The following is a 25,729-nucleotide window of genomic DNA, read 5'->3' as shown; positions in this document are numbered from 1 at the left end:
GCAAGACAGAACACAACCAGCCCCAAGAAGAGGAGGATCCCTCGGGACATTCTTGTTTGTTTGTTTTTTTCATCCCTAATCTATGCACAGGTACTGATAAAACTGGCTTCTCATGAGAGACAAGATTATTTGAAAATAAAGCCATCTCTACCCAGACGCACTATTCTTCGTTTTCATTCAGACCCCGCTACACAAATGTTTGAAAAAATTGTTTGCTAGAGAAGGAATGCCTGAATCAATTTTATCAGACAATGGTGTGCAATTTGTTTCAAAGGAAATTAATTAATATTTAACAGCTTGTAGTATTGTGCACAAAAAATGTTCTCTCTATCATCCTGAAGCCAACGGGATGGTAGAGAGGTTTAATAGAGTTCTCAAGGAGTCCATCACTCTTGCAAAATCCCTATCTCTTGATTGGAGATCTGAAGAACTAAGAAAAATCGAAGAGTATAGAAGAACACCTCACTCTACGCCAGGGAAACCTCCTTTTTTTTATGTTTCACAAAAGAATTCCCAATACTTATCTTGAGCCAAGTTAGGTAAATGATTGTGGTTTGAGTAAGGGTAGAGAACATGTGTGTGATGAAGATGATTTATATAAAAAGGAAAAATGATAAGGTACTTCAAAGAAAGTCTTATTTTGATTTAAAAAAATCTGTGAAATCGGTAAAGGTCAATGTTGGTGAATTTTTGGCAGTCAAAAAACCTGGGTAAATTGGGAATGGTAATCTTAAATATGGTAAACCCTTGCTTGTTATTAAGTTTTTCAGGAATGCTGTCAAAAGTCAAGATCATCGAGTGTGGAACCTCAATAGAATTGTTGTGATTAAAAATGGACGTGTGAACTTGGAGGACGTGTCTCTTGACCTTGGTCGCGAACTTTCAGAAAAATCACCTAAGAAGAATCAATCTACTCAACTTGCTTTTGGTGTGGGTCTTCGGCGCTCTTTGAGGTCTTCAAATCATCCAGGTTACCTGAAGGATTATGTGTAATGCACTATTACCTGTTTCACATCTCATTTGTTGTTCTCTGTGTTTATTTATTTATTTACTTATTTTCTTAAACTTTATTGTATTTCATTTATAGCCTGCATCTTAAATTTCACAATCCTGATATAAAGAAACAGAATGCATCAAAAGTACAAAAACAGAATATACATGAAAAAAACAAAAAGGCATCCTAGGTACCAGTGAAATGCTGCATTGTAGAATGTTGAGAGTGCGAGAGCTCAAACTTCCAGCAGTTACTTCAGGGTTTGGTTAGATGTGAGGGGAGTCAGACAGATAGATAAAACACTGTTGAAATCGTGTACAAGGATCTCTGCAGTGGTGGGGAAAACACTTCTACTATGATTGAGATGTAGTTATTCTGGAGGATGTATGACATTACAACGCATGCTTTTACATCGCATGCCTTTACAACGCAGTCCATTACAACGCATAGTGCTTTGGGGTGCTGGATAGTGAATAGTTTAATTTACTATTCCAACTCCAGTCCCCGTGGACACTAGGGAAGGATATTGGATAGTAAAATAACCTATTCCCTATCCTATAGCGCCCCCCAGAGCAATGCGTTGTTATAGTTTGCGTTGTAATGGTTGCGTTGTAAAGGCTCTGCGATGTAAAAGTTGCGTTGTAAAGGTTGTTTACCTATTCTGGAGAACCAATCTGTACCGTAATGATATATGGACTAAAACACAGACAGAAACATGAATACAAAGTTTATATGTGAAAATGTCTGAAGCTATACGAAATAGAATGTCAGTGCTTAGCATAAGTAAGAGTTCAGTGCCATAATGAACTGTAAGCCTTCCCTAGGATGGGAACTTGACATCAGTTCAGGTCCAATATTACTTTCCACTTGAACAAGAAATGACTTGGTAAAGTCACCTAACAAGGGAGGGGGTTACTGTTCTTTTGGCACGAAATACCTTGTTATATCAATAATCCAGAATCACCCTTCGGGAAATAGTGCAAAAAGGAAAAACATCTTGAATTACCAACAACCAAAAGCCATTTATTTTTGGCAAGCAGGCAATGCAAGACCTAAAATAGTTATCTAAACGTACACACAGTTACAATTAGTTATTTATAAACACTCTATGTACCAAGTATTCATACATCAAGACTGGTTAGCGGCATACACTGTTTTCTGCACATGCTTTCCATGGTAAAACTGTCAAAGTATACTACCTATGGAAAGTCTTCAAGGAGTGTTTGAATAATGAATGACTATAAATGCTTAGTAAGAAGTACATAGATTTTAGGAAATCACAAATCCTGACAAGGAGTTCTCTGGAAGACATGGGACAGTGTCATTAGTAGGTGGATGCCTTATGAATAATGTACATTTTGGATATATGTAAAATATGTTGCTATTAAAACATTTAAATAAACTAAAGAAATTTGAGCCTATATACCAAATTGATTAGTCTACCTTTTTTCCTGCAGAGGGCTTGTTATGACTCGACTCAACAGTAGTTGGAGAGACAGCACGCTGTCCGCGGCCCACAGGGTTTCGAGAGGAGAACACAGGAGAGGATCCAGTATGGCTGGGACCCCTACTTCTAGTGCTACTGGAACCTTGTCCTCGGGATGAGCCCCAGAGTCCAGGAGAGTCTGCCCTTTGATACAGTCCTGGGGGATGGTAAAATGAAATGAAAAGGTGTTACTTGGAGGCACCACTGGGATGCATATGTGTCAGGCAGCAAGTAACCCAGTTTCATGAAAAAGAGAACTTCGGCATCAGAAGACTTGCGTTTGAGTTAAAGTTCTATTTATGACTCCTCCCGATAAATTCTAGAGTACTTGCCAGAGTTCCCTTGGGCTGGCCACTGTCCAGTGAAAACTGATTGGTAGCTAGTAGGAAGACAACAATCATGTTAAATTAAAGGTTATATGTGTGACACTATCCGTTGTGAATGTAATTTAATTTAAATGGTAGGGGGGGAGGGGTTAAAAACCTATGTCCAGAGTGTTCTCTGTTTATGTCAAGACTACCTCCTTGGATGTCGCTGCGTTATTACGCAAGACATTAAGAAAGCAATTTTACTGGACTTGACAAACATCGCATTATACAGCACTAGTCATGGCTAGTCAACATAATTTATAGAGGGAACTTTTGCTTCTAGTGTACTGGCAGTCTGTAGTGAAAGTAGTAAAAGAATAAAAAAAAGGCAATATAATTATCACGACTAAAGATGCCTACTGCTTTTTCAAGCAAACCAAACGAGCGGTAGGACAGCAACCATTTATGAACTGTACACATAATAAGTAATATCACTAACTTAATATGTAACCCTCAATTGCTTTGAATACCATTGTTTGGCAAGACTTATATCTGCTATTAGATTGGATACAATGGTAAATGGGCAGAACATTTAGCACTTGAGAAGCACCATGCTTCATGTGGAGTTAACCACATTAAGTGCCTGTTCTGATCTGAGAGATAGAGTAAGATAGGCATGCCTTCCAAAAACAAGATAAAGATATAAAACACAGTTAGATTTGATTCTAGGGATACCAGCTTTGTCTCTTATCATCCGCACAACTCAGGCAAAATTGTCATTTGTACATGGATTGTTCCAGCGAAAATAATGACATCACTTCACTTGGCAGCAAAACTGATCTAGAAATTGAATGGAACGCGCCTATAGAGCATATTCACTACATCACACAATGCTTCCCTCTTGAATTCATGTCAGCCTTTAACAGTTAAGTCATTCTAAAAGATTTTCATCTTTCTAAGCGCGCACTCTTCCAGAGCCAATCTCAAGTTTTAAGGAACTCATGAAGAGATATATGTTATGTGCCAGAATACTAATCAGAGCTGTTCTTTTCTGTATCTTATTATGGGCATATGGACCTGACAATGACATGTCTGACACACGAGGTTCCTCAGACAAAATATTAAAGATAATCTGTTGCTTTGAGGATCAATGACAGGCTTAGTTGAAATCAGGAAGGTTTGGGTCAAGCTTTCTGTCTTATTGTGTGTCAGCAAAGAATGCAAACCTCAGCCTTCTCGGACAACTTAAAGATACTACATTTTGTATCACATCTATTTCATGATGTGGTTGAATTAGTAAGAGCACCCAAGGTCTTCTTTAAAAACATTTCTTCATCTTGAAGCTCTCCCGCAAGTTTTCATTAAGACAATCAGAACTAATGGAGCTTTGTATCAATTTAAATCTTATTCATATATAGATTCTCTATTATGACACATGTACACCACTTTGTTTCCCTAAATAAATGTCACTGGTATTAATATGCATAGATTGCATGAAGAGCATATTTATCACTTCATCAACACATTTCGGGTTGCAAGAGGCTACATGGTTGACTTCTGTTTCAGTAAATTGACTTGCGTTTTCTATTTTTTTCTAATTAGTATTTTAAGACATTGGCCAATAACTTTGTTATTTTTTTATATTAGAAAGTACAAAATACAGCTACGTACTACTGAAACAAGTGCTTGCATGAAATTTGAATAAGGGTTGGTTATTGCTTGGTTGTTTGTACACAGAGAAGAAATGGTTACATACCTGTAGTCTTGGTTCAGAATCATAGGAATCTTCATTAAAGTCACAAACCCTTGAACAAATCCTTGTTCCCTTTGAGGATCCTCAAACGCGTTTCTGCACAGCAATTGACCTTACATCGTGGACTGTCTTTTCCATGAGCTCATGAAAGATCATGGACAATGCAAATCTATCAGAGATGTACATTTTCTCCAGAATGACCTTACTGTTGCTACAGAATGTCTACAGAGTATTAAGTTGTACCAACTGTCATACAAAACCTCCTTTAAAAATTGCAAACATAACGGTAAAAATGTATTCTGATAGACTAACATTAAGGGGCCTACTACAATGGCGGCCGCTTGCCCGGCAGGGGCGATCCGCCCGCCATCCATATCTGAAAGACCCCCACCATATTAGTATGGCTGGGGGGTCTGCGGCGGGTGGAAAGACAATCCGCCGCTTTTCCGTCGGTCGACTCGTCGACCGGGCAGAAAAGGGGCATGATATGGTGGTGGTGTCTGCAAGACATTGCCATCCATATTACGATGCAGGTGGAGAGCAGTCTTTCCATGGCGAGGTTGCTGCCATGGAAAGGCTGTTTGGGGGTGCACATGGGGGGTACCTATGGTACCCCCCTGCATTTGCATGCACAAGGTGGAAGGCGCGGCTCGCAGCAAAGTAAAAATCCAAATAATAATGACGGGACCGCCGCCACATGGGCGGTCAGTCCCGTGCCCCCGCCATCACAATAGGCGCCTAAGTGTGGAAAAAAAGAGACCTCTATTTATTAAGAAACTGGGAGGCCCTTGCTCCCACAATCCATTGTACTGGCAGTTGTCACCCAGGACCATTTTTCTTTTACGAAGAAGGCATATAAATATTATCTATTGTCCAACATTAAAGAAGCTGGGGGATACAGATCCGTCGTTTAGGACTTCAATGAAGATTCCAACGATGCTGATCCAGGACTACAGGTACATAGCTTTTCCATCTGCATTGTATGATCTTCTTCATAGTCCTAACTGCCTCAACAGGGTAGCAACAGTTGTTGGGTAGTGGAAGGAAAATTAAAACTCTTTAGAAATCTGTTGTAGATTTCTAAGCACTTCCTGCGCAACAAGCCTCTTCTGTGTATCTGACTCTAGAAAATGGTGTTAAGTGAAGGTATTTACTGATTTCCATATTGCCACTTTACAAATATCAAAGATAGCCCAGAATGCGGTTGCAGCTTTTCCTCTTGTGGAATGGACCTTAAGCCAACCAGGGAGAAATTTCATAAAAGCTGATGACATAAAGAGATGCACACCACTATCTATCAGGCAATAGATTGTTTAGAAGTAGCCAGGCATTGACCTAATGTGGCCATAGTTGAGAAACAATTGTTAATCTTTCTAATATCCTTAGTCTTATCTAAATATAAATGTAACTACCTGTTAACGTCTAGGAAGTGGAGAGTTCTCTCTACTGGTGATGACCGTTTTGGGTAGAATGTAGACATTGTAATAATCGTATGGATGTGCAACTCAGATACAACTGAAGGTAAGAAGCAGAGAGAGTCCTTATGACTGATCTACTACCACAGAAAATAATAAGATTTTGGTAAAAGGTTTTAATGCTGATCACCCTTATACCTCACTAAGCATTCTCACTCATGTAATTGCGACTAAAAAGTCTGTGTTCCATGATTGATGTTGCAAGGTCACTTAGTGTATAGGTTCAAAAGGTGGGCTAACCAGTTTTGATAAAACCATGTTCAGCTGCTAGGGAGGTATGAGTCTTATTGACGGAAAAAGCTTTTTGAGACCTTCCAGAAAGCCTTAAATTACTGGGATCTTAAATAAATGCAATTACTGTAAAGATTTTATATAAGCAATTATAGTCGTTAAATGAACCCTTACCAATAAAATGCGTAATTTTGATTTTACGAGTTAGAGCAAGCATGGAAGCATCACTTCTTCCTGAACAGCAAAGGGATCATGACCAATATTTTCAGCACAGATGCAGAATATGTTTCACTGCTAAATAGGATCTTTTAGAAGGACATTTTGATTATTTTCGTGCATCAATAGGGTAAGTAGATACATTTAAATATCTGGATTGTCTTTTTTCTGGAGTCCAGCAGTCACATTCAATTAATAAAGGCTCTAGTGTTGGATTGCACCCTGAAGTCTGGTCAAAATATCTAGTCTGCATGACAATCATTTATGGTGCACCAGAGACAGTTGAAGAAGGTTCAGGTATCACCATGGTCTAGCCCATCTGGTGCTACTAGAATCAGCTTTGTTTTTTACCTCTGTAGATTTACTATTACCATTGATATATGTGTGTTCAGTGGAAAGCATTAGACCAATTGTGTTGACCAACTGATCAAAGAACATTGCCTACTGAGTTCAGTTCTGGTAACCTGGAACCACAGCCTCTGATTTTGTTTTGAATTGAGCCATGGCAAATAGATTAAATGATGGAGTACTCCACTCTGCAAAATCATCCTCCACAACTTTGTTGGTTGCTACTCATTTGTGATTTTCCATGTGATCTCAACTGAGGAAATTGGTCTCTTGATTCTGTATCCCTGGCATATGAATCATAGAGAGTAATAATCATCTGGCCTTGGGCTATTGCCACATGGCTTAAGCACACAGCCATAACTGTCTTGATCTTGTTCCTCCCCGTTTGATGGTAAATTGCATGGCGATGCAGTCGCCTGTTTCGATGTTTATGTCCTTTGATGGAAAAGACGGAATAAACGGTTGAGTGCTAAGTGCACTACCTGCAGTTCCAGAAGATTGTTGTGATAAGTCGTCTCTCTGTTTGTCCATAGACCTTCATGGCATTACTGAAGAGGTCTCATGGACAGCCTTGCATTTGGGACAAGGAATATGCTTTATGACATGGATCCTAGTAGTGCTGCAACTTGCCAAGCTGTAGAATAGCTAGTAAGTCTACGTTCTACATTTGTCTTTTGATTAGATAATATAGATAATATTTGCTCCTCCAAAGATAGGAGCGGTGATTCATGTACCTTTCAACTTCGTAAGATCAAGAAAATCAGGATATATTTTACCTGTGAAGCCATTGTCTAGATAAAAATTGCATTAGTGATGTCTCGCATTGATTATGCAAATTCCCTCTATTTAGGATTGGCAAACGGATTGAATCAGAGGCTGCTGACAGTAAAAAAAACAGGCAGCTAGGCTGGTCTGGTGTCAGCCAATATATTTCCATTCCAAGCCCTTGATGAGAAAGCTGCACTGGCTCCTAGTTGCCCAGTGGACCATCTTCAAAACTGGTTGAATTGTTTTTAAATCACTTAATGGGAGAAGGCTGATTTGTGTGTCCTTCAGAGTTCAAAGCTACATCCCAAAACGCAATCTCAGATCAGCCCACCAACACTTGTTAGCGGCCCCTAAGAAACATCCAGAGGTGGTAGAGATATTTCAACTGGATCAAATGAGATTATTGATCTTATCCAGTGTTTAATTAGTAAAATATGAAGTGCAGGTGCACACATTTTTTTAGAAAGACCCATTTCCCTGGCTTTACCCACTTCGTCCAATGGCTTCGCCCACTTCCTTTATTGGCTCTACCCACATCCAAAAGCCTCAACACATCAGAGCCACCTCAGAGCCACCTCCTCACTTCTTGTGTTCTGCAAGAAGCTGAAGACCTGGCTCTTGACATAAGCACCTCAGGTACCTCACACCTACACACCTGCCCAATCACCTGGATAACTTCTTTGGTGATTAGTGCGCTACAAAAAATAATCTATATATCATAATATACCATATGGGAAGCCTATAACAACAACCTAAAAGTGAACATGAATTAGAGAATGTGAGTAAAGATCAAAATGCAGCTTTAGCAAAGGTCATTTGAGGACTTGAGGCAGCTTTGCAAACTAAAGAGAATGTGCTTGCACTGTGCTGCTTAAAAGAAAGCAACGGATGTTGGAAATAATACATTAAAGAAGGCAGCAACAAATGCAGGCAAGAGGGGGAGTACTGGAGCGAGTAAATATTCGAATAATGGATGAAAGGAGATAAAAAATAAAAGAATGTCAATGGAAGTCATGAAGGGATGGAGGGAGAAAGGAAGAAAACGATGTATGATGGATGACTACAAAGACGAAAGGAAGGAGGAAGATAAAACAGAAGGAAGGGTTGAGGATAAGAAAGAAAGAAATTAAGGAAGGGATGGAAGGAGCAGGAAGGCAAATTAGGAACGAAAGAAGGAAGAAGAAGGAAATGCACCAGGGGAGGAAGGCTAGGGAGTGAAGGAGGGTGTAAGGAAGCAAGAATGGAAAGAGGAAAGGAAGCATGCCTGGAAGTGCTGAGGAAGAGAAAAGGGAAAGGAAAAAGATGGGACGAAGGAAAGAAAAGAGGTCAGATAATGGATATGAGTATGAAAGGTACTGGGTCAATGAGGGACAGAGGGAATAATGACAGTATATTATTGCAAAGAAATTGTAAAACAAAAGATTAAAAAACATTTCTGTGCCCTTAACACATCATGAATGTTTGTAAAGCGCATATTGACCAGAGGGGACTTGACACCGAATTAAAAATGTGGGTATCCAGCTCATTGGCACACATTTTATAGACCTCGGAAAGATGAAAGACTGAATGGCCACACCAAGATTTACATGTATGACCCTGAGATCAAACGCAGATTCCTGGAGTGGATATAACGATATGCGCAAGAAGGAAAAACATAAAAGGGAGAGTGAGGAAAGAGCGCATGAAAAGAGTGTGTAAGGGTAAGATGAGAAGGTAAAAAATGAAAAGCAGTTAATGAGGTGATGCAGCGATTTAGAGGAAACGTGGACGTAGGGCAGAAAGTGAAGGAAGAATGGAGAGAAGCAGTGAGGTGTGACGGAGGAAGAAAAGCAGCTACTGAAGGAGGGCAAGACAAGAGTACACCTCTGCTTTATTAAATATATAGTAATGAATTATGTTAAATCAAGGGATTTCAGGGCTGTACCATTCTTGGCCTGTACCATCAATGCATAGCTGTGCTGAGCAAGACTCACAATAGCTATTCTTTAACTGTGTTAATGTTTTCTGCCATCAAAAGATGTTTTGTGGCATCACAATAGGTATTCCTGATAAAGGATAATGATGTGTCAGTTATACCATTGGGATTAAGCTTTGAGGGAGAATCAGGCTGATCATGCAATAAATCATGAAATCCCATTGACACCTTTTTCAAAATGAAGTCAGACATTCAACTCCATTCAGAAAGGCTTCCACATCCAATAATACCGGCAATAATGACTAAATGTAAAGACCTGCAAAATCAAAGGATCACTAACGAATTACCACCAGTTATGGCATGGGCTCACTTCTCTGAGGAACTGCTTAAAAAATGTCCCCGCATCTCGGGAAACACCACAAAACGCAATCTAGCAACAATAACAGATGAAATCAAGGAACTAAAATCAAAACGTAATAGCACGCTACGACAAGTCCGTAGGTACCCCGGGGAAGCCCATAAATTTAATAAGTACAAAGCCGCCGAGAAAGCACTTCGACAGGCAATATTTCACGAAAAAAATAAACGCTCTGAACAGTTCTGGGAAAAATTGTTGCACGCGAACAAAAGTCATAATCCAAAAGCTTTCTGGTCAATCCTCAATTCCAAAATACACAAGCAAGGAGGACTAAGCAGCGCCAACATCTCTGAAACCGAATGGGTACTTTATTTAACAGCGCACTTTGAAGAGCAAGAGAAAAAAGCCGGCTCACTCGTCAACTTACCGGCAATGGCTCAACAACTCAATCGCTACCGAGCGCTGGACATTACGGAAGCGGTTCAATCAAACAAATTAGTTGAAGGTAACTCAAGAACTTCACAGGCATTCAACACTAAATCCTGGTTTCAGATTTCAGAACTATCGGACAACGCATTTACAAATCCGAGAATTACGAGGGACAAAACAGCCCGAGCTATAACAGAGGGTCGCGCTGACGGAGCCCCAGGGCCGAATGGCCTACCACAGGCGCTGTTTAAGCAAGACACGGAATTCTGGGCCCATCAACTGGCACCCCTTTTTTCCCACTGCTGGTCTAATTTCGAACTACCCGAATCATGGCGCGGCGCCTTTATACATCCAATTTTCAAGGGAGGTAAGAGATCAGACCCAAAAAACTACAGGATGATCACCCTATTGGACGTAGAATCGAAATACTACACCAAACTGTTCCTTCACGACCTGGCATCCTGGGCAACAAAAAACCACCGAATACCTTTTAACCAGACAGGATTCGTGCAAAAATCAGGCACAATAACCAACTTACTCGCAATATCGATCCTGATGGACAAAACGGTTGCCTCCGAAATGTTCATGCATGCCTGTTTCGTGGACTTTAAGGCCGCCTTCGATCGTGTGCCTCGAAGCCTATTATGGCTCAAACTTCGGAAATGGAGGATTCCTCCAACGCTGCTACGAGCCATAATTGCGCTCCACACCAATACCTGGATCCGCATAAAACTTGGGGACGGATCACACACATCAAGGAAAGTATTAACATCACGCGGAGTGAAACAAGGCTGCGTGTTAGCGCCTCTTCTTTTCAACCTCTTCATTTCTGATCTGTCAGAGTCACTCGATGAGGTTAACTTTCATCCACCAAAACTCGCTGGGGTAAGAGTTAGTAATCTATTGTATGCAGACGACCTGGTTCTGCTGAGCCACACCAGGGTTGGCTTACAAAGACTCCTTGATCAATTGTCCCTTTACACCATCAGAAACAAAATAGAACTGAATCTAACGAAGACTAGGGCAATTACTTTTGGGTCAAGGAAATACAGAGGCGGCGGTTGGTTATACAATGGTAAGAAGGTAGAAAAAGCGAACACTTATAAGTACCTGGGGGTCCACATAGACAGAAGGGGCTCCTTCTCTAAACATAGAGATGAGGTAGAAGCCAAAGCTCTGTCTATCCAGGTTGCATTCAAGACACTCGCCAGACAACTCTCTGGGCCATCCCTGACCCCTCTCATAACTGTCATGAAGGCAAAAATCACTGGCTTTCTTACCTACGGCCAGGAGATCATGCAAGGAAAAGACAATAGTCTTGTGAATAAAATAACAACAAGAATATTCAAACAAGCATTGAACCTGCCGAAATCCTCATCCCCTGCTCAAATACGCCTTGAGTTCGGCCTTCAAGACCACCACGCGGTAGGGGCAGGAGCATTCATTAGGCTGTGCAATAAGCTGCGTAGTTCAACAAAAGGAAGCCTGGAGGCCCTCCTGTGGCAGGAAATTTCCGTTGGTCAGCTAGGTGGAACATAAAGGCGCTATTTACATGATTCATTAAAACTCCTAGACTCGGAGGAAATTTGGAATTTGCATCCATCACAGCAGGCACTCAAAATCTATATAAAGAGGAATATTCGCCTCTGGTCCTTTCACTCGGACAGAGTTCAACTTGCTAAACGTAAGCACGCCTGGACAATCATTCCATGGTTTAAGCCAGGGGTCATGGCCCCATACCTGTCATGCACCTACTCCGTGTTATGGAAAAAAAGATTCATGGCCCTCAGAATGTGCAAATGGCCATTCTTGTACCATCTGCCGAGTTGAAAACGTGCAAATACCGAGGTAGCGTGCAGGGGGTGTGGTAGTGACAAGGAATCAATCGAGCATGTGGCATGTCACTGTCCAGTACTTCTCGACGACCGGAAGTCCATGTTAAAAAGCGAATGGAACAAACTGGGCATACGTACATGCAGACAAGCCATACTCGCATCAATGAACCCGGACAACACAATGCTTAACATTCGGTTTACCAAGTTCATGACAAGAGCAGCAATAAGATTTTCAACCGGAAATGCCAACAAGTAAACAATGGTCAACATTAAATGGGATGCTCTACCCCTATGTACCGTGAAATAGCAGCCGCTCGAGGCTGCATTCTTTCTTTATATAGACAATTTACGGACACTATGCATCTCGGGATCATTAAGTCATCATACGTAGTGTTCTTACTGTTTCGACAGATTGGTGTTTTTAGCAGTGCCAACTATGTATCTTCATAATTCTGGCTTTCGCCTTGTGTTAATTTTTTAGTAGACGCTAACTCATACGCGACAATAACGGCTCCTAAGTGTCCTTTTTTAACATGACAAATAAGTTGTTAAAATCATGTGAATTAATTTTATATCGTTTTTTTTTATAACCTCAAATGAATGGTACTTTTAATATTCTGTGATGCTACAAACGGATGATTGTAATGATTTTAATTAAGCAAACAATAACGTTTTACTTACTTACTGCTTCCACATGCACTTTTGCACTAATAAAGCACAAAATTCAACTGAGTCTGCCCTCTGTGCTATATTAGGATTGTAATTTCAGTTCAGTTCAGTTCAGTTCATGAAGCTTTATTCGATACAAAAGAATTGACCATAAAAGCACATATGAAAAATACATATACAGAATCATTAAAAATTGGTAAAAGGTTTCAATACAATACAGACCAATGTGCTAAAATATCATGCTATTACGTATACTGATGGATTTGATTATAAAAATGGCAGTATAAAAACAAATATCAGCAGACGTCATGTTAAAAATAAGACTCATTGCCTCATCCACTGTGCGTACCCCATATTTAACAAATAAAGGCTTAAGGTACAAAATTCGAGGGTTCAAGTACAATTTACATATAAGTAAAAAGTGCAGGGTGCTCTATTTTGATGTACCATCACACTGACACGGTCCTTTAGGGTGTTGCTTAATGTTAGGCAGAGATACTAACTCATTGGCAATTCCGAACCTGAGCCTGGTTAAGACAAACTTGTGTGAAGGCCTCGTTACCAACACAAGATACGGCGGAAAGCCTTCAGTGAGGGAGTGTTTACTGCAAAAGGAAACAGTTGTCATGGACCGACACGAAGAAGCCCTCTTCTTTGCCATATTCTCCAAGAAGATTGCTTTCACATCTGATTTCGATATAGTCAGTGCAGCCTTAGGGTCGGCCAGAACATCGAGATTAAATATTTGTGAATAACATTCTGTAACGTATTTTATCCACGGGATTTTCTTATACATGTCCAATGAGAGACAATCTGCAATTATAGATCTGTTTAAGGTCTTTTCCTCCTGGAGCCAGATAGAGCGCCATAGCATTAATGGTTTTAAGGCTAAAAGATCATTCAAATAGTTAATGTCTAGTTCCCGATGGGTCAATGCAGTGGCGGCTGATGAGGGCAGACATAAGAGTTTCTTTAAAAAGGAATTTTCCTCAAGCTGTAGTTTATGGGCCTTACTATGACCCCAAATAGCCGCCCCATATAATGCGATACTAGCGCATCTCGCTTGATAAATTTGCAGCATATCTCTTGTTCGTCTGTCCCCAATTTTTGCCGCGAATTTAAAAATACCATGGGCACTTTTCGCCATTTTATTACTGACATTATTAAATTCATTAGAACACTTTCACTCATGGGAAAAGGTTATTCCAAGATAACAGAAGGAATCGACTGATTGCACCTTATTACCATCAATGAAAAAGGCAGTAGGTTTCCTATTTTTAGCCCCACAGGTCATAATATGCGTCTTGTCCTTATTGATGAGTAGTTTCCTGTCCCTAATAAACAGTGAAAATCTATCCATCAATCTTTGCAGACCCAGCGGGGTCCTAGAAAGAAGCACGGCGTCATCAGCATATAATAACACCGGCAATTATACGCCTTTTAACCTAGGAGCGTCTGCTTGAACACCTTTTAAAATTTCGTCAATTTCATTGATAAATAAAATAAACAATAATGGAGCTAAAACACAGCCTTGTCTTATGCCGCGTCGTACGTCAAATTTGGGGGTACATTCTCCATTGGTTCCAAAACGCACAGAGGTTTGCAAATTTTGGTACAGCCTAGCAAGGAAGAAAATAATACCCTTGGGGTGCCCATCCGCAGCAAAATGGGCCATAAAATTCCATGATCAACCATATCAAAGGCGCTGCTTAGATCAGCAAAGCATAAATATAAAGTGCCACCTTTAGCGTCTACATATTTCCCAATTATGAGATCAAGATTCAAACATTGGTCCAAAGTGCCCCTACCTTTCCTAAAACCAAACTGACTTTCGGACAAATTTGCCTTATCTTCAACCCACTCCTCGAGCCTAGCTAACATGACTCTGCTCATAACCTTTACAGAGGAGTCCAAAAGGGAAATGGGGCGATAATTCTTTGCTTCAGACCGATTGCCTTTTTTGAAAATAGGGATAATATTTGATTCCCCCCATGTGGTCGGAGCTTCAGTGCAAACAGCTGCATTAAACACATTTGCAATGAGGGGGCCCCAGATCTCCGGAACAGCCTTATAAATGTCTATTGGAACCCCATCGGGTCCTTGGGCCTTCCCCCCCTTGCTTGCACGAATTCCTATCTCGACCTCGGCCACAGTAAAATTTAAAGGTAGTATGGGCCAATTACATCGGGTGGTAGCTGGACCACAATCTGAACCAAATATATTAGAAATATGAGTTACCCAACAATCACTAGAAACATTAGAGCTCAATACAGGGGTATTATCGTCTCTGAGGAAGGGGGAATTAACCGTAGCCCAGAATAAAGTGTTATTGTGAATTTCTGCAGCCTGGTTTAGTAATTCCCATGCTTTCTGCTGTAACTCTCTTTTCCTTTTTTTTTATGCGAATTGATATTCTGCTCTTCGTTCGATTATTAAAGTAGTGTTCCTAGGTTTTATGGCCAAGGCCTTCTTTAGCTCTGTTAGTAGCCTGGTACAAGTATGGTCAAACCAACCTTGTCCATGGCTACTTTTATCTCTAATTGGTCTGGTAAACCTTGCATCAATTGATAAATTAATATTTTTAAAAGCAGTTAAAACACATTCGGACCCAGTGTTATTTTCGAGAATTAGGGTGATGTCAGTTAAACAATCAGAAACGATGTAACCTATTGATTCATCTGCTCTGTCCCCAACCCATTTAACTCTAACGCCATTGGCTCTGTGGGGTTCGACGTTGGTGATAGTATGGCCCACATCTACAGGACTCTCACTCCATAGCGTACAGTCTAGAACAATATAGTTATGATCACTCAAGGATGTAACTACGATCCTGGGGGTTTCACAGAAGCGGGTAATACTCAATGACACAATAACATGATCTATCACCGAGCTTGTCCTCCAGTTTTTAAAAGTAGGGATAATCATCCAATTAACATCTTTGCCAAAATCCAAAATTTCGAGATCATAATTACTAATAAATTTATACAGGATTTCTCCGTATCTATTATGCCTGAAGTGGAGGTCTACAACACCAGCATTATTAACAACCCCACAAGCTTTCTGAAAGGTCAATTCACATAAAGAAATATTAAAACCTCCTAACCATATAAAATCAAAAGAAATATTACATTGGTCAATTAAGTCATCAATAGCACTAGCTAAATTTTTTACAACAGATATCCTACTGTCATCGAAGATATTATTATAGTAGTTAATTAGGAGGACGTGTCGACCTTGATCATTGCGGAGCCACAATAACTGCACATGAGGTCCCACATTTAAATATTTCACAATCCTAATGTTTTTGTTAATCAACACCAAAATTATAAGACCTCCTTTTGCTCTCCCTGATCCAGAGCTGACAGCCTGTAAGTTAAACGTTACGAACCCCTCAAAATATACATCCTCCAGACACCAAGTTTCCTGGAAACACAAAATGTCATGAGTGTTAATAAAATCCTTCCAACTCAAGGTGTCCTGTTTGGATTTTAGCCCAGCAACATTCCAGCTTACAATAGAGATGCCGTTAAATACATTAGCACTGGTATTATTCAGAGGGACAGTGTTACCTACAGCTACCACATTGGTACTGTTCCCTGATGCTCCAGGGCCAATACAACTTTCTTTACTTTGGGTCTCCACCATATTTGGATCGGTGTCAGGGGGTAAAACACACGCTTCGGGGACCTGGGCAATAATCAACTGGCACGAGACACTAACCCCTGTCCTGGCGAGTCAATCATTAGAGTCCAGAGAGCTTAGTGCCTGGAATCTGTTCTGGACAGGGATCCCGGACCCCAAAAAGTGGTTAGTCTGGGGGTTTCTATTTCCTGGTTTATGGAGGGAGTCTTTAATTAAATGACTGTAAAAGAAACCAAGAGGACGTACACTTATTTTGTCATCCCCGCAGATTAAGGATCCAGCCCTTAGCAAAGCTGTGGCCGCATGTTGGGGGTGTTTAAAATTGACGATAACACAATCACCCCTACAGGTTTTGCTAGACGTACCTATCCAATCAACCCTTCTGGTGGTTAAAATTTGGTCTGAATAAGTAGTTGGAAAGCCACAGTTATTGTGTAGCCAAGAGACCGTTTTATTTTTTAGTGAATCATGAGATTCAAGTTGGGGTCTATTTGGATCAGTCTCATAAAAAGGGACGTTGGTCAAAACGGCCACATAAGGAGCACAGGCTGGAGGTAGATTCACAGGACGTTTTCGTCTGGTTGGTTTCGGTGGACCCACCTCATTAACTGCTGGCTTACTCTGAAGAGAGGTGGGAGGTGGGTTTGTAGGTAATGAGGCCGACATTGCTGCTTCTTTGACTGTTCCACCCCTAGTCGGTGGATTTACAGGTAATATAGGAAGACCTAGGTCGACATTGATGGGCCTCGACGTTCTAACCAGAGCTATATGCACTTCAAGCAACCCCCCTAGTCTATTTACTTCAGATGAAAGCTGATCCAGCTTGTCCACCAAGGGTTTAATGATCTTATCAACCTTAGAATCAATAATGCTTATTAAAAGATCAAACTGTTCAGAGTTCATAAAGGGTGAGGCATTCTTGATAGTCAGATCTTCAACCCCGGGAGAGATTTTTGATGCAGTCTCACCTCTTTTTTTATTGCGAGTACGGTACCCCCCACGTGTAGTGGGTGCTTTCCTGCAGGCTCTTAATGCTCTAGGTGCCGGTGTGTTTTGGGCAGGCGATACACTGGGGGATACGGAAGGAACAGCAGAAATATCTGGACCAATTTCAGGTTGGGCTATGGTTTCTGTCGAGATATCAAGGTTGACAAGATCTGGGTCATCATCCATAAGTGCTATAATATTAGGAGCAGGATCAGGGAGGGTAGAACAGTTAATAGGAAGATTCTCCTTCCCTAACGACATCCTTCGCTCCTTATTAATTTGGCTGACCACTTTCACAAGATAATTGTCCATGGTGGCTGTTACTGGAGGATTTTTAGGAGCCTTTTGTTTAGACATTATGTATTAATAGAACAAAATGACCAACAAAATATACGGAAAAATAAAAATATCAAGGAGACAAAGCTTACATGGACTACAACCAAGCTGAGTTAAGAAAATCAGCAGTAATAAAAATAACAAAAATCCTTCATATACAATATGAGGCAAGGCAGTCACAGTTCCAATGTAAAATCGATGGGAGAGTTCTTACTTAGCGCAACAAAATACCTCGCCGGTAGAAGTCAGGGGGAGGGCCCAGCCCAGCCTCGGCCAGTCCCGGACTGTCACAGACTGTCCGCCCTTAGTCCGGGCTTCGTCCGGCGTCGCCCGCGCGCGTCCCGCGACGCGGGAGGCATTCGATGCTCTTATGGCGCCTCCGGGCGCGGGATGATGTGACACGCCCTCTCCGGGGCTGCTGGGAGCGGTAGTCCGCTGGCGCTCGACGGTGGAAATGCGCCTCCGGGCGCGGGAAATGCTGCCGGTTCGCCTGGTGCCATTCCCCTCACGGCGGCGTCAGGCTCTGCTAATACCCCCAGGAGCGCTCTGCGCTCGATGCTCTTATGGCGCCTCCGGGCGTGGGATGATGTGACACGCCCTCTCCGGGGCTGCTGGGAGCGGTAGTCCGCTGGCGCTCGACGGTGGAAATGCGCCTCCGGGCCTGGAAAATGCTGCCGGTCCGCCTGGTTCCGTTTCCCTCACGGCGGCGCAGGCTCTGCTAATACCCTAAGGAGGGCTCGGCGCTCGATGCTCTTATGGCGCCTCCGGGCGCGGGATGATGTGACACGCCCTCTCCGGGGCTGCTGGGAGCGGTAGTCCGCTGGCGCTCGACGGTGGAAATGCGCCTCCGGGCGCGGGATATACTGCCGGTTCGCCTGGTGCCGTTCCCCTCACGGCGGCGTCAGGCTCTGCTAACTTAACAGATTAACAAAAGGATCTCCGTGACAAAAACAGAAACTCACTGATTAGTAAACTGTATCTAATTATATAGCGGTTTCTTGTGGCTAGACGGAGCAAGATAATTGGCTGATGGGTGTTGCATATTCAAGAGAACTCAGAGAAAGAAACCCTAACAACTGTAGGGATAATGGTGAGAGATGAAACTTTAAGAAAAACAAGAAAACAAAGATTTTATAAGGCACCAAAGATGTTTATATTTCCTAAAATGTTAAAATACAAACAGTCATTTAGTGTTAAAGTCAGTTTAACAGAAATGTTGCGACTGATTAACGCCCAATGAGCAGTAATCTCTTGTATAGTGATTGAATAAAAGAGATCTCAGTTCCCCTCGAGACAAGTTGTATTATCAGCCTTTATATTATGCTTTGTACACCCTCACGCCTTGGCCAGTGAGCCTGCATTGCTCAAACAGGTGCCTCTCACAGGGACATGCTAAAAGTGAGAATACTCACACGTGCTCCAAGCCTGCTGATCCTGTACAAGACACCGGTATGTTATATTACATTAATAATATCCCTCCCAATAACATTCCTGTGACAGGAATGTCCCTCTGTTCCTTCTGGAGTGCCCCGTGAACTTCCATCCACAACACCAGCCTGTTCCTCCCGATTGAAGAGGAATAATTTTTTTCATAAAACATGCTTTTCCAAGCACAGTCCTCTCTTCTCCCTATTTTGAGAATAAATTACATTCCAAGCAGTGACTATGCTAGTTACCTCAGGGCTGCCTTATAGTATAAAAACGACAACAGGTAAATGCTACTATCACAAATAAATACGCTTACACTTCTATACTGACTCAAATTTCAAGCTAGAATGCTAGTAATATAGGTCAGTGGTTTAGTGCCCACTGCCCAGTAGCAAAGATTTCAATACAGTATGAGGTTCTTTCATCTACGCCTTAATTTTGAAGTCAATAAAATGAGCACCACTAGTTCACTTTTTAAAAAGCTATGAAGTCCCACTACTAAGTTGCTATGTACTATATTAAAAAGAATAGGTTATTCCTTACGATTTGCAGAAAGAGTTACTGCTCCGGCACACATCTTACCATCATGGCTTCTACCTGACTGCAGCAGGACCGGGCTGCCCCCATATTAGCATACTTAACCGAACGTAGTGAGACGAGACACGAGAACAACAGGCTATACATTACTGAGACTGCCTTTTAGTTTTAATTTCTCTGAGGCCTGCTGCGCAACACGCTGCTTGCTTCTTCTGTCTTCTGCGGCTGATTAGTGCTGAGGCTGCGCAGGATGTGGTGGCAGAACACAGGCGAAAACAGTTATCATTGGAAAAAGTCGAGACACACACTTGAGGATTTGCCAAGGATGGACGGGCCAGAATAATAATATAGTTTGCAAGCGGTCATTGGTAGCACCACTTTTATTGATTGGACTGACCGGTAAGCTCAGGCCGGGACCCAGGCGGTTTCTGGCAGTGGGTGTGTCTCATAATAGGGTGGGCATCCGTAGAGTCCAATTTGAAATATGTAAAGCACAGTCAAGTGCAATATAACTCTTCACCGCCACCGGGAGACTCGTGTGAACTCAGTGAGCAGGCAGCAGTTAATATCGCGTGTAGACCTGGCCCTGACAAATAAGTGCTGGTGCTAAGCACCAGAAACCACAGCCACAAATTACGCACTGATCTTATTGGACAATGTGGTTATGGCAGTGAGGCTGAATCTAGATTTTCTACCGTTCTAAGTCGATGTATTGGAAAAGGAAACGTTTCAAACCTGTAGACATAGTTCTTCATTATAGGAATCTTCATTGAAGTCATAAACCTGGATAATTCTGTGCTGCCTGCGCAGAACGCAGAACATCTTCTTCAACATCTATTTAGAATCCAGGAAAATATCTGAATATTGTCATTTTCCATATAATTTTCATTGTAGACTAATAGAGATGTATTTTTCTGCAGACTGCTGTAGAAGAGTAGCAGGACACATATCAACTGGAAAGAAGTCCCTTTTAATATGTGCAACACATTGCCATAGAAAAAAGGCTGCCCTTGAGGGAAACAGCATTATAGGAAATAACAGCCTGGCCAACACTGAAAGGCTAAACAAATATGACCTGCACCTTTAGGGACTCTAGAGAGACCCTATCCCACAATGCACTGCAGTGACAGTTGACCTTTGAGAGTCCATTCTTTTTGATGCAAAAAAGTCAGAATATAAATATAACCTGAGAGCGGGGGAGGAGGGAGGGTGTTTATGACTTCAATGAAGAATCTTATGATGCAGAACTATGTCTACAGGTATGTCACATATCCTTCTGCATCGTAGGATCTTCAATCAAGTCAGAAACCTTGAATAGAGTAGAGACCATAAATCGTTTGGCTTGAGTCATATCAATTAGAACTAGAGAAATAGGCAATGAGATTAAGATAAACTATTTGAATATTCTTATTGTTTCTTGTCCAAATCTAGACTCAGCTTGAGTATCCGTGCCCAGACAGTAGTGTCTTATAAATGTGTGTAGGGACCTCCAATTGGCTACTTTGCAAATGTCTGAGATAGGGACTTGTCTTATCCAAGCTGTGGTTGCAGCTTTAGCCCTTGTCGAGTGAGCTTTTGGTTTGCCCAGCAGTAGTTTGTTTGCAATCTGGTAACAGAGAAATTCAGGGGACTATCCATCGAGCTATGGTTTGTTTTAAAGTCCCTAGATCTTATCCCACAGGTCCATAATTTAATAATAGATGGGTTGAGTTTTTGAATGGGCTTTGTCGTGTCTAAGCAAAAGCGTAGCACTCTTTTAAGGTCTAGTGAATATAGTGTCCTCTCCACTGCAGATGTAGGATTTGGAAAAAAGGTAGGCAGAGTGATAGATTGATTGATATGAAACTCTGAGATTACTTTAGGTAAAAAACAAAGGATGTGTACAAAGGACAACCCTATAGTGATAGAAGACTGTAAAGGGTTCAACAGACGAAACAGCCAGCAACTCACTTACTCTACATGCTGAGGTAAAAAGGCTGTTCTCCATGACAAGTGTTGTAGAGTCGCCTTGTGAATAGGGTCAAAAGGAGGACCCTTTTGCTTTGATAATACTAGATTCAGCTCTCAAGGAGGTGAGTGTCTTCTTACTGATGGGAAAATCTTCTTAAATCCTTACATAAAGTCTTTTGACTACCAGGATCTTGAAAAAAGTTAGCTGCTTTGGTGATTTTCTGTAAGCAGTGATGGCCGCTAAATGAACCTTAATCAAGGCCAATTGTAGTACCCATTTGGCAAGGTAATAAATAAGGTAGTAGGGCATTCTCCTGCACTGTAATGGGGTCATGGTTCCTAGCACGACCATAAGCAGAAACATTCCTATTTTAAAAAATAGCAATCTCTAGCAGAATGGCGTTCAGCCTCTTTCAAAATGTTTATGCAATCTGCTGAGAAATTCAAATGTCCGCAATGGGTGACCACAGGAGTCATTCTGCCAAATTCAACAACTGAATTGTTGAATGGAGAATTTAGCCTTGAAGTTTGGAAAAGAGGTCTGGTCCGAGTGGTAGATGCTTGCTTTGGGCTATGGATATTGGATATTGGTGTACCACTACAGTCTAGGCCAATCAGGAGCTATTAGTAGCATTGTTGTAAGTGATCTGATTCATTTCTGTATGGCTCACGGAATCAGTGGAATTGGTGGAATGACATAAAAATGGAGTTGACCAATCTATCAAAAGGGCATTGCCCAGATATTGCAATTCTTAAGCTCTTTACATGTAGTCTCTGCATTTTTTATTTTGAGCAGTGGAATATCAATTTAGTGTTGGTGTGCCCCATTCTTTAAAAAAGGATACCACTATCTCGTCTTTGAGGATCCATTTGTGATTCTCTTCATGGCAACAACTGAGAAAATCCACCTGAACATTTTGAACATCTGGAAAATAAAAGGCTGAGATAGAAATTCCTCTTGCTAGAGCCCAATGGCACATTGTTTGAGCGCACTTCTATAAAACATTATAGAAGTGTTTTCTGTCTGAATCATGTTGTCTTTTGATTCAAAAGATGGAAGAAAGACTTTGAGAGTGAGCGAACAGCTTTTAAATCTAGCAGATTTATATGAAAGGATTGTTTTGTTTTTTTTAAACCAAAGACCTTAAATGACACGATGTTTCATACGCGAACCCCGACCTGTCCATGAGGCATCTGTAATAATAGTATGAGTGGGTGTTGGTTTCTGAAAGGGGAATCCTGACAGAAAATTATGAGGGTTGGCCCACCATGAGAGGGATTGAAGTGCGCTGTCTGAGAGAAAAATTCAATCTTCCCAGAGACTTGTCTTCTGTGACGGTCTCATGTAAAGGTGTGCATTTGGCACTAAGGAGATGCAGGATGCCACTGATCCAGGGAGAGACTCTACTTGGCTGGTCGTTGGTCTGGTCTGTTTCATGAGAAGTGCACAATTAGTTTGAATTGATAATACCGTCTACCCCAAAGGATACACTCTTTTTTGTTGCCTGTTTAAAGTTGCTCCCAGAAAGGTGCAATACTGCACTGGAGTAGATATTGACAATTCTGCATTGATATGCTGGCCTAGTGATGCCAGGAGAGATGTTGTTCTGGTGTAGTCTTGTTTGGCTTTGTGTATATAATCTGCTCTTATTAGCCAGTTGCCCAAGCATGGATGTATGAAAAAATCTTTTCTCCTTAGTTGTACCGTTACAACTGCCATGCACTTGGAGAAGGTACGGGGAGCTGACTTAAGGTAAAATGGAGTATTGTGTATTGATAATGGTGTGATCCTAGCACAAACCGCAGGGTGAAGGAGGACTGGGATGTGGAAGTATGCATTATGGAGGTCTACTGAACAAAGCCAACTGTTTTTCCGTATGTGTGGAAAGATTTAGTGCAGAGCTAAAATTCTCGATTTTTCTAATCTTATGAATTTGTTGAGGAATCTGAGGCCCAAAATTGGCCAACATTGGTTGGATTGACTTTTCTGATGTCGCTGAACGTTTTCTATTGCTTTCTTTTGTAGTAATAGGAATGCTTCTTGTTTTCGGTTTTTCAAATGGGCTGAAGTGACCTGTTGTGGAGGCACTGGTAGTGCAGTACCCAAAAAGGGAAGAGGGCAGCCACTTCGAATGATGTTTAACACACATTTGTCTGTTGTGAACTTTTTCCACTCTTATGGGAAAACATTTCACAGCTCCCCCCACAGGCAGGAGTTAGAAACTGTGGAGGGGGTGTTTACCTCTCATTGTCTGGATCAAGAGTTTTTTCCCATGGTCTGAGAGGGCTTAAATGAAGTTGCTCTTCTTTGAAATCTGCTCTGGTCTCTGAGATTGCCTTTGTTGCTGCTGGTATTGTTAAGGTCATCTAGGGGTTTGAACGCTATGATAGTAGCCTTGTTTGTCTATAGGTTTGAATTGCTTAAAGATGCTCTTTTGCTCTTCTAAGCCAACTGATTTTAGAGTCTGAGTTTTTCATGTCTACCATTTCTTTATTTGGTGTGTTATCCGAAGGGAGATGACCCTGAAAATGGCAAAATAGCAGTTTTCAATTGTATGTCTTGTTTTAAGGACGAAAGTCTTAACCAAGATGTATGCCTCAATGAGATACCATGTGAGAAGGCAGTGAATGACAATTCTTCTGAGCCCACTGCAGCACTGATGTCCTAAAAGATGAGAGAGCCCTCTTTAACCATCTCCAGGAAGCATTGCTGTTAAAGGGATGGCAGATCATCTATAAACAATTTCATGCCCTCCCAGATTTCGCGATGGGATCTTCCAAACAGAGCTGATGAATTTGCATGGTGCAGATATGTGGAAGCTGTGCTGCACATTTTCTGGCCTATATTGTCCAGTCTTTTGCTTTCTTGTTCCACTGGCCCCTACATGAAAAATGCCACTACTAAGCTCTAACCGAGGTCCTAGAACTAACATTAAAAGTGTATGCTGTGCAAGAGTTCTGAATGGTATATGCATCTTGTGTATGAATGAGCCAGATTAACGGACACCTGTGGTAATCTTTTTGGATGCCCCAGACCTAGCCTTTAGTGCAAGATGGAGGTGAAGTTGTTTTCCCAATCAGTCAAAGTGCATTGCTGACATTCCTGAAGCCCTCAGGAGGGAAAGATATAGATGGTAAAATGGGACGAGGAGCCAAGGCTCATTTAGAAATCTCAAAAGAGCTTCTGATTATGCCTGGGTGGAGTTTGCAGAGTTCCGCCACGCTATGCGGAGCTCTGCAAGCTGTGGAATGTGTTAGAAAAAATGCAGTTTGCTGTAATTCTCAGTGCCGGGTGTTTGCCCCCACTGTAAAATTAGCGCAAACTGCACCGTGCAGAGTGCAAGCGGGCACAAGCGGGCGCTGCTTCCTTTCTGCCACTCAAGTAGATTTTCTACTTGCGCTGCAGCTTTCTCAATGCGAACGGACGTTTTCCCAACGCGAGTGGTCGCAAGCATACACAGCCGCTCACATTGAGAAATCAGACTGCACGCGCTCGCCAACTTGATGTGGACAAGCGCAAATGAGGAAAAATCTCACTGGGAGGTGGATTTTCCTCGCTTGGCAACTTGATGTTGCCAACCACGAGTTTTTCTGAACTCTGCAAGCTCCGCGTAACACAGCGTTGGAAAATTCTGCAAACTACACAAGTTCACTGGCCAGGTTTACTTCTGAGTGGGTTCCTGTTGCACTGTCAGTTGATTGATGGTTAGTGGGGAAGGATGGGACTGCAATCTCTGCTGCTCAAGGTAAAAGTGGCCCTTAGGTAAAGCCAGCCTTTTGTTTCTCCTTATTACTCTTCAGTGTGGTTGATGACAGGAGGTGCAGAAAGCTCACACCTCTTTATACCTTAGTTGCAGGTGCTCCTGGCTGGAGACTATCCTGTTGTGTGGAGGATCACTCTACAAAAATGTCTGCATATGAAGAGCAACCTGGAAAAATTACTGACATGGGAAACATCCTAAATGATTTTGAACACGCAAACGGAATCATTTTAGCCGGTGTCTTAGCCGGTGAGGGTCACCGGCAATTATTCTTCCTCATTAAACATCTACACACAGATCGGA

The 25,729-nt window shown here is 41.7% G+C and overlaps 1 protein-coding gene across 4 annotated transcripts in view; it reads right to left on the bottom strand.

The window, feature by feature from the left end:
- PPP4R4 (protein phosphatase 4 regulatory subunit 4) overlaps window positions 1-25,729 on the bottom strand; it is a 1,921,930-nt gene that overhangs the window by 255,581 nt on the left and 1,640,620 nt on the right. For 2 of the 4 annotated variants that reach the window (XR_013600947.1, XM_078660098.1), the window contains exon 23: window positions 2,438-2,637. The exons of the other annotated variants lie outside the window; for them this stretch is intronic. Coding sequence is in view for 1 of the 2 variants with exons in the window: in XM_078660098.1 (XP_078516224.1) it covers window positions 2,438-2,637 (200 nt within the window). In the remaining variant the exon portion in view is untranslated. The remainder of the gene's footprint in view (window positions 1-2,437; window positions 2,638-25,729) is intronic. 4 annotated transcript variants of the gene reach the window in all.

This window comes from Lissotriton helveticus, chromosome 9 (assembly GCF_964261635.1).
Source record: "Lissotriton helveticus chromosome 9, aLisHel1.1, whole genome shotgun sequence".
Classification (NCBI taxonomy): domain Eukaryota; kingdom Metazoa; phylum Chordata; class Amphibia; order Caudata; family Salamandridae; genus Lissotriton; species Lissotriton helveticus.
This window is presented reverse-complemented; position numbering and strand designations above follow the sequence as displayed.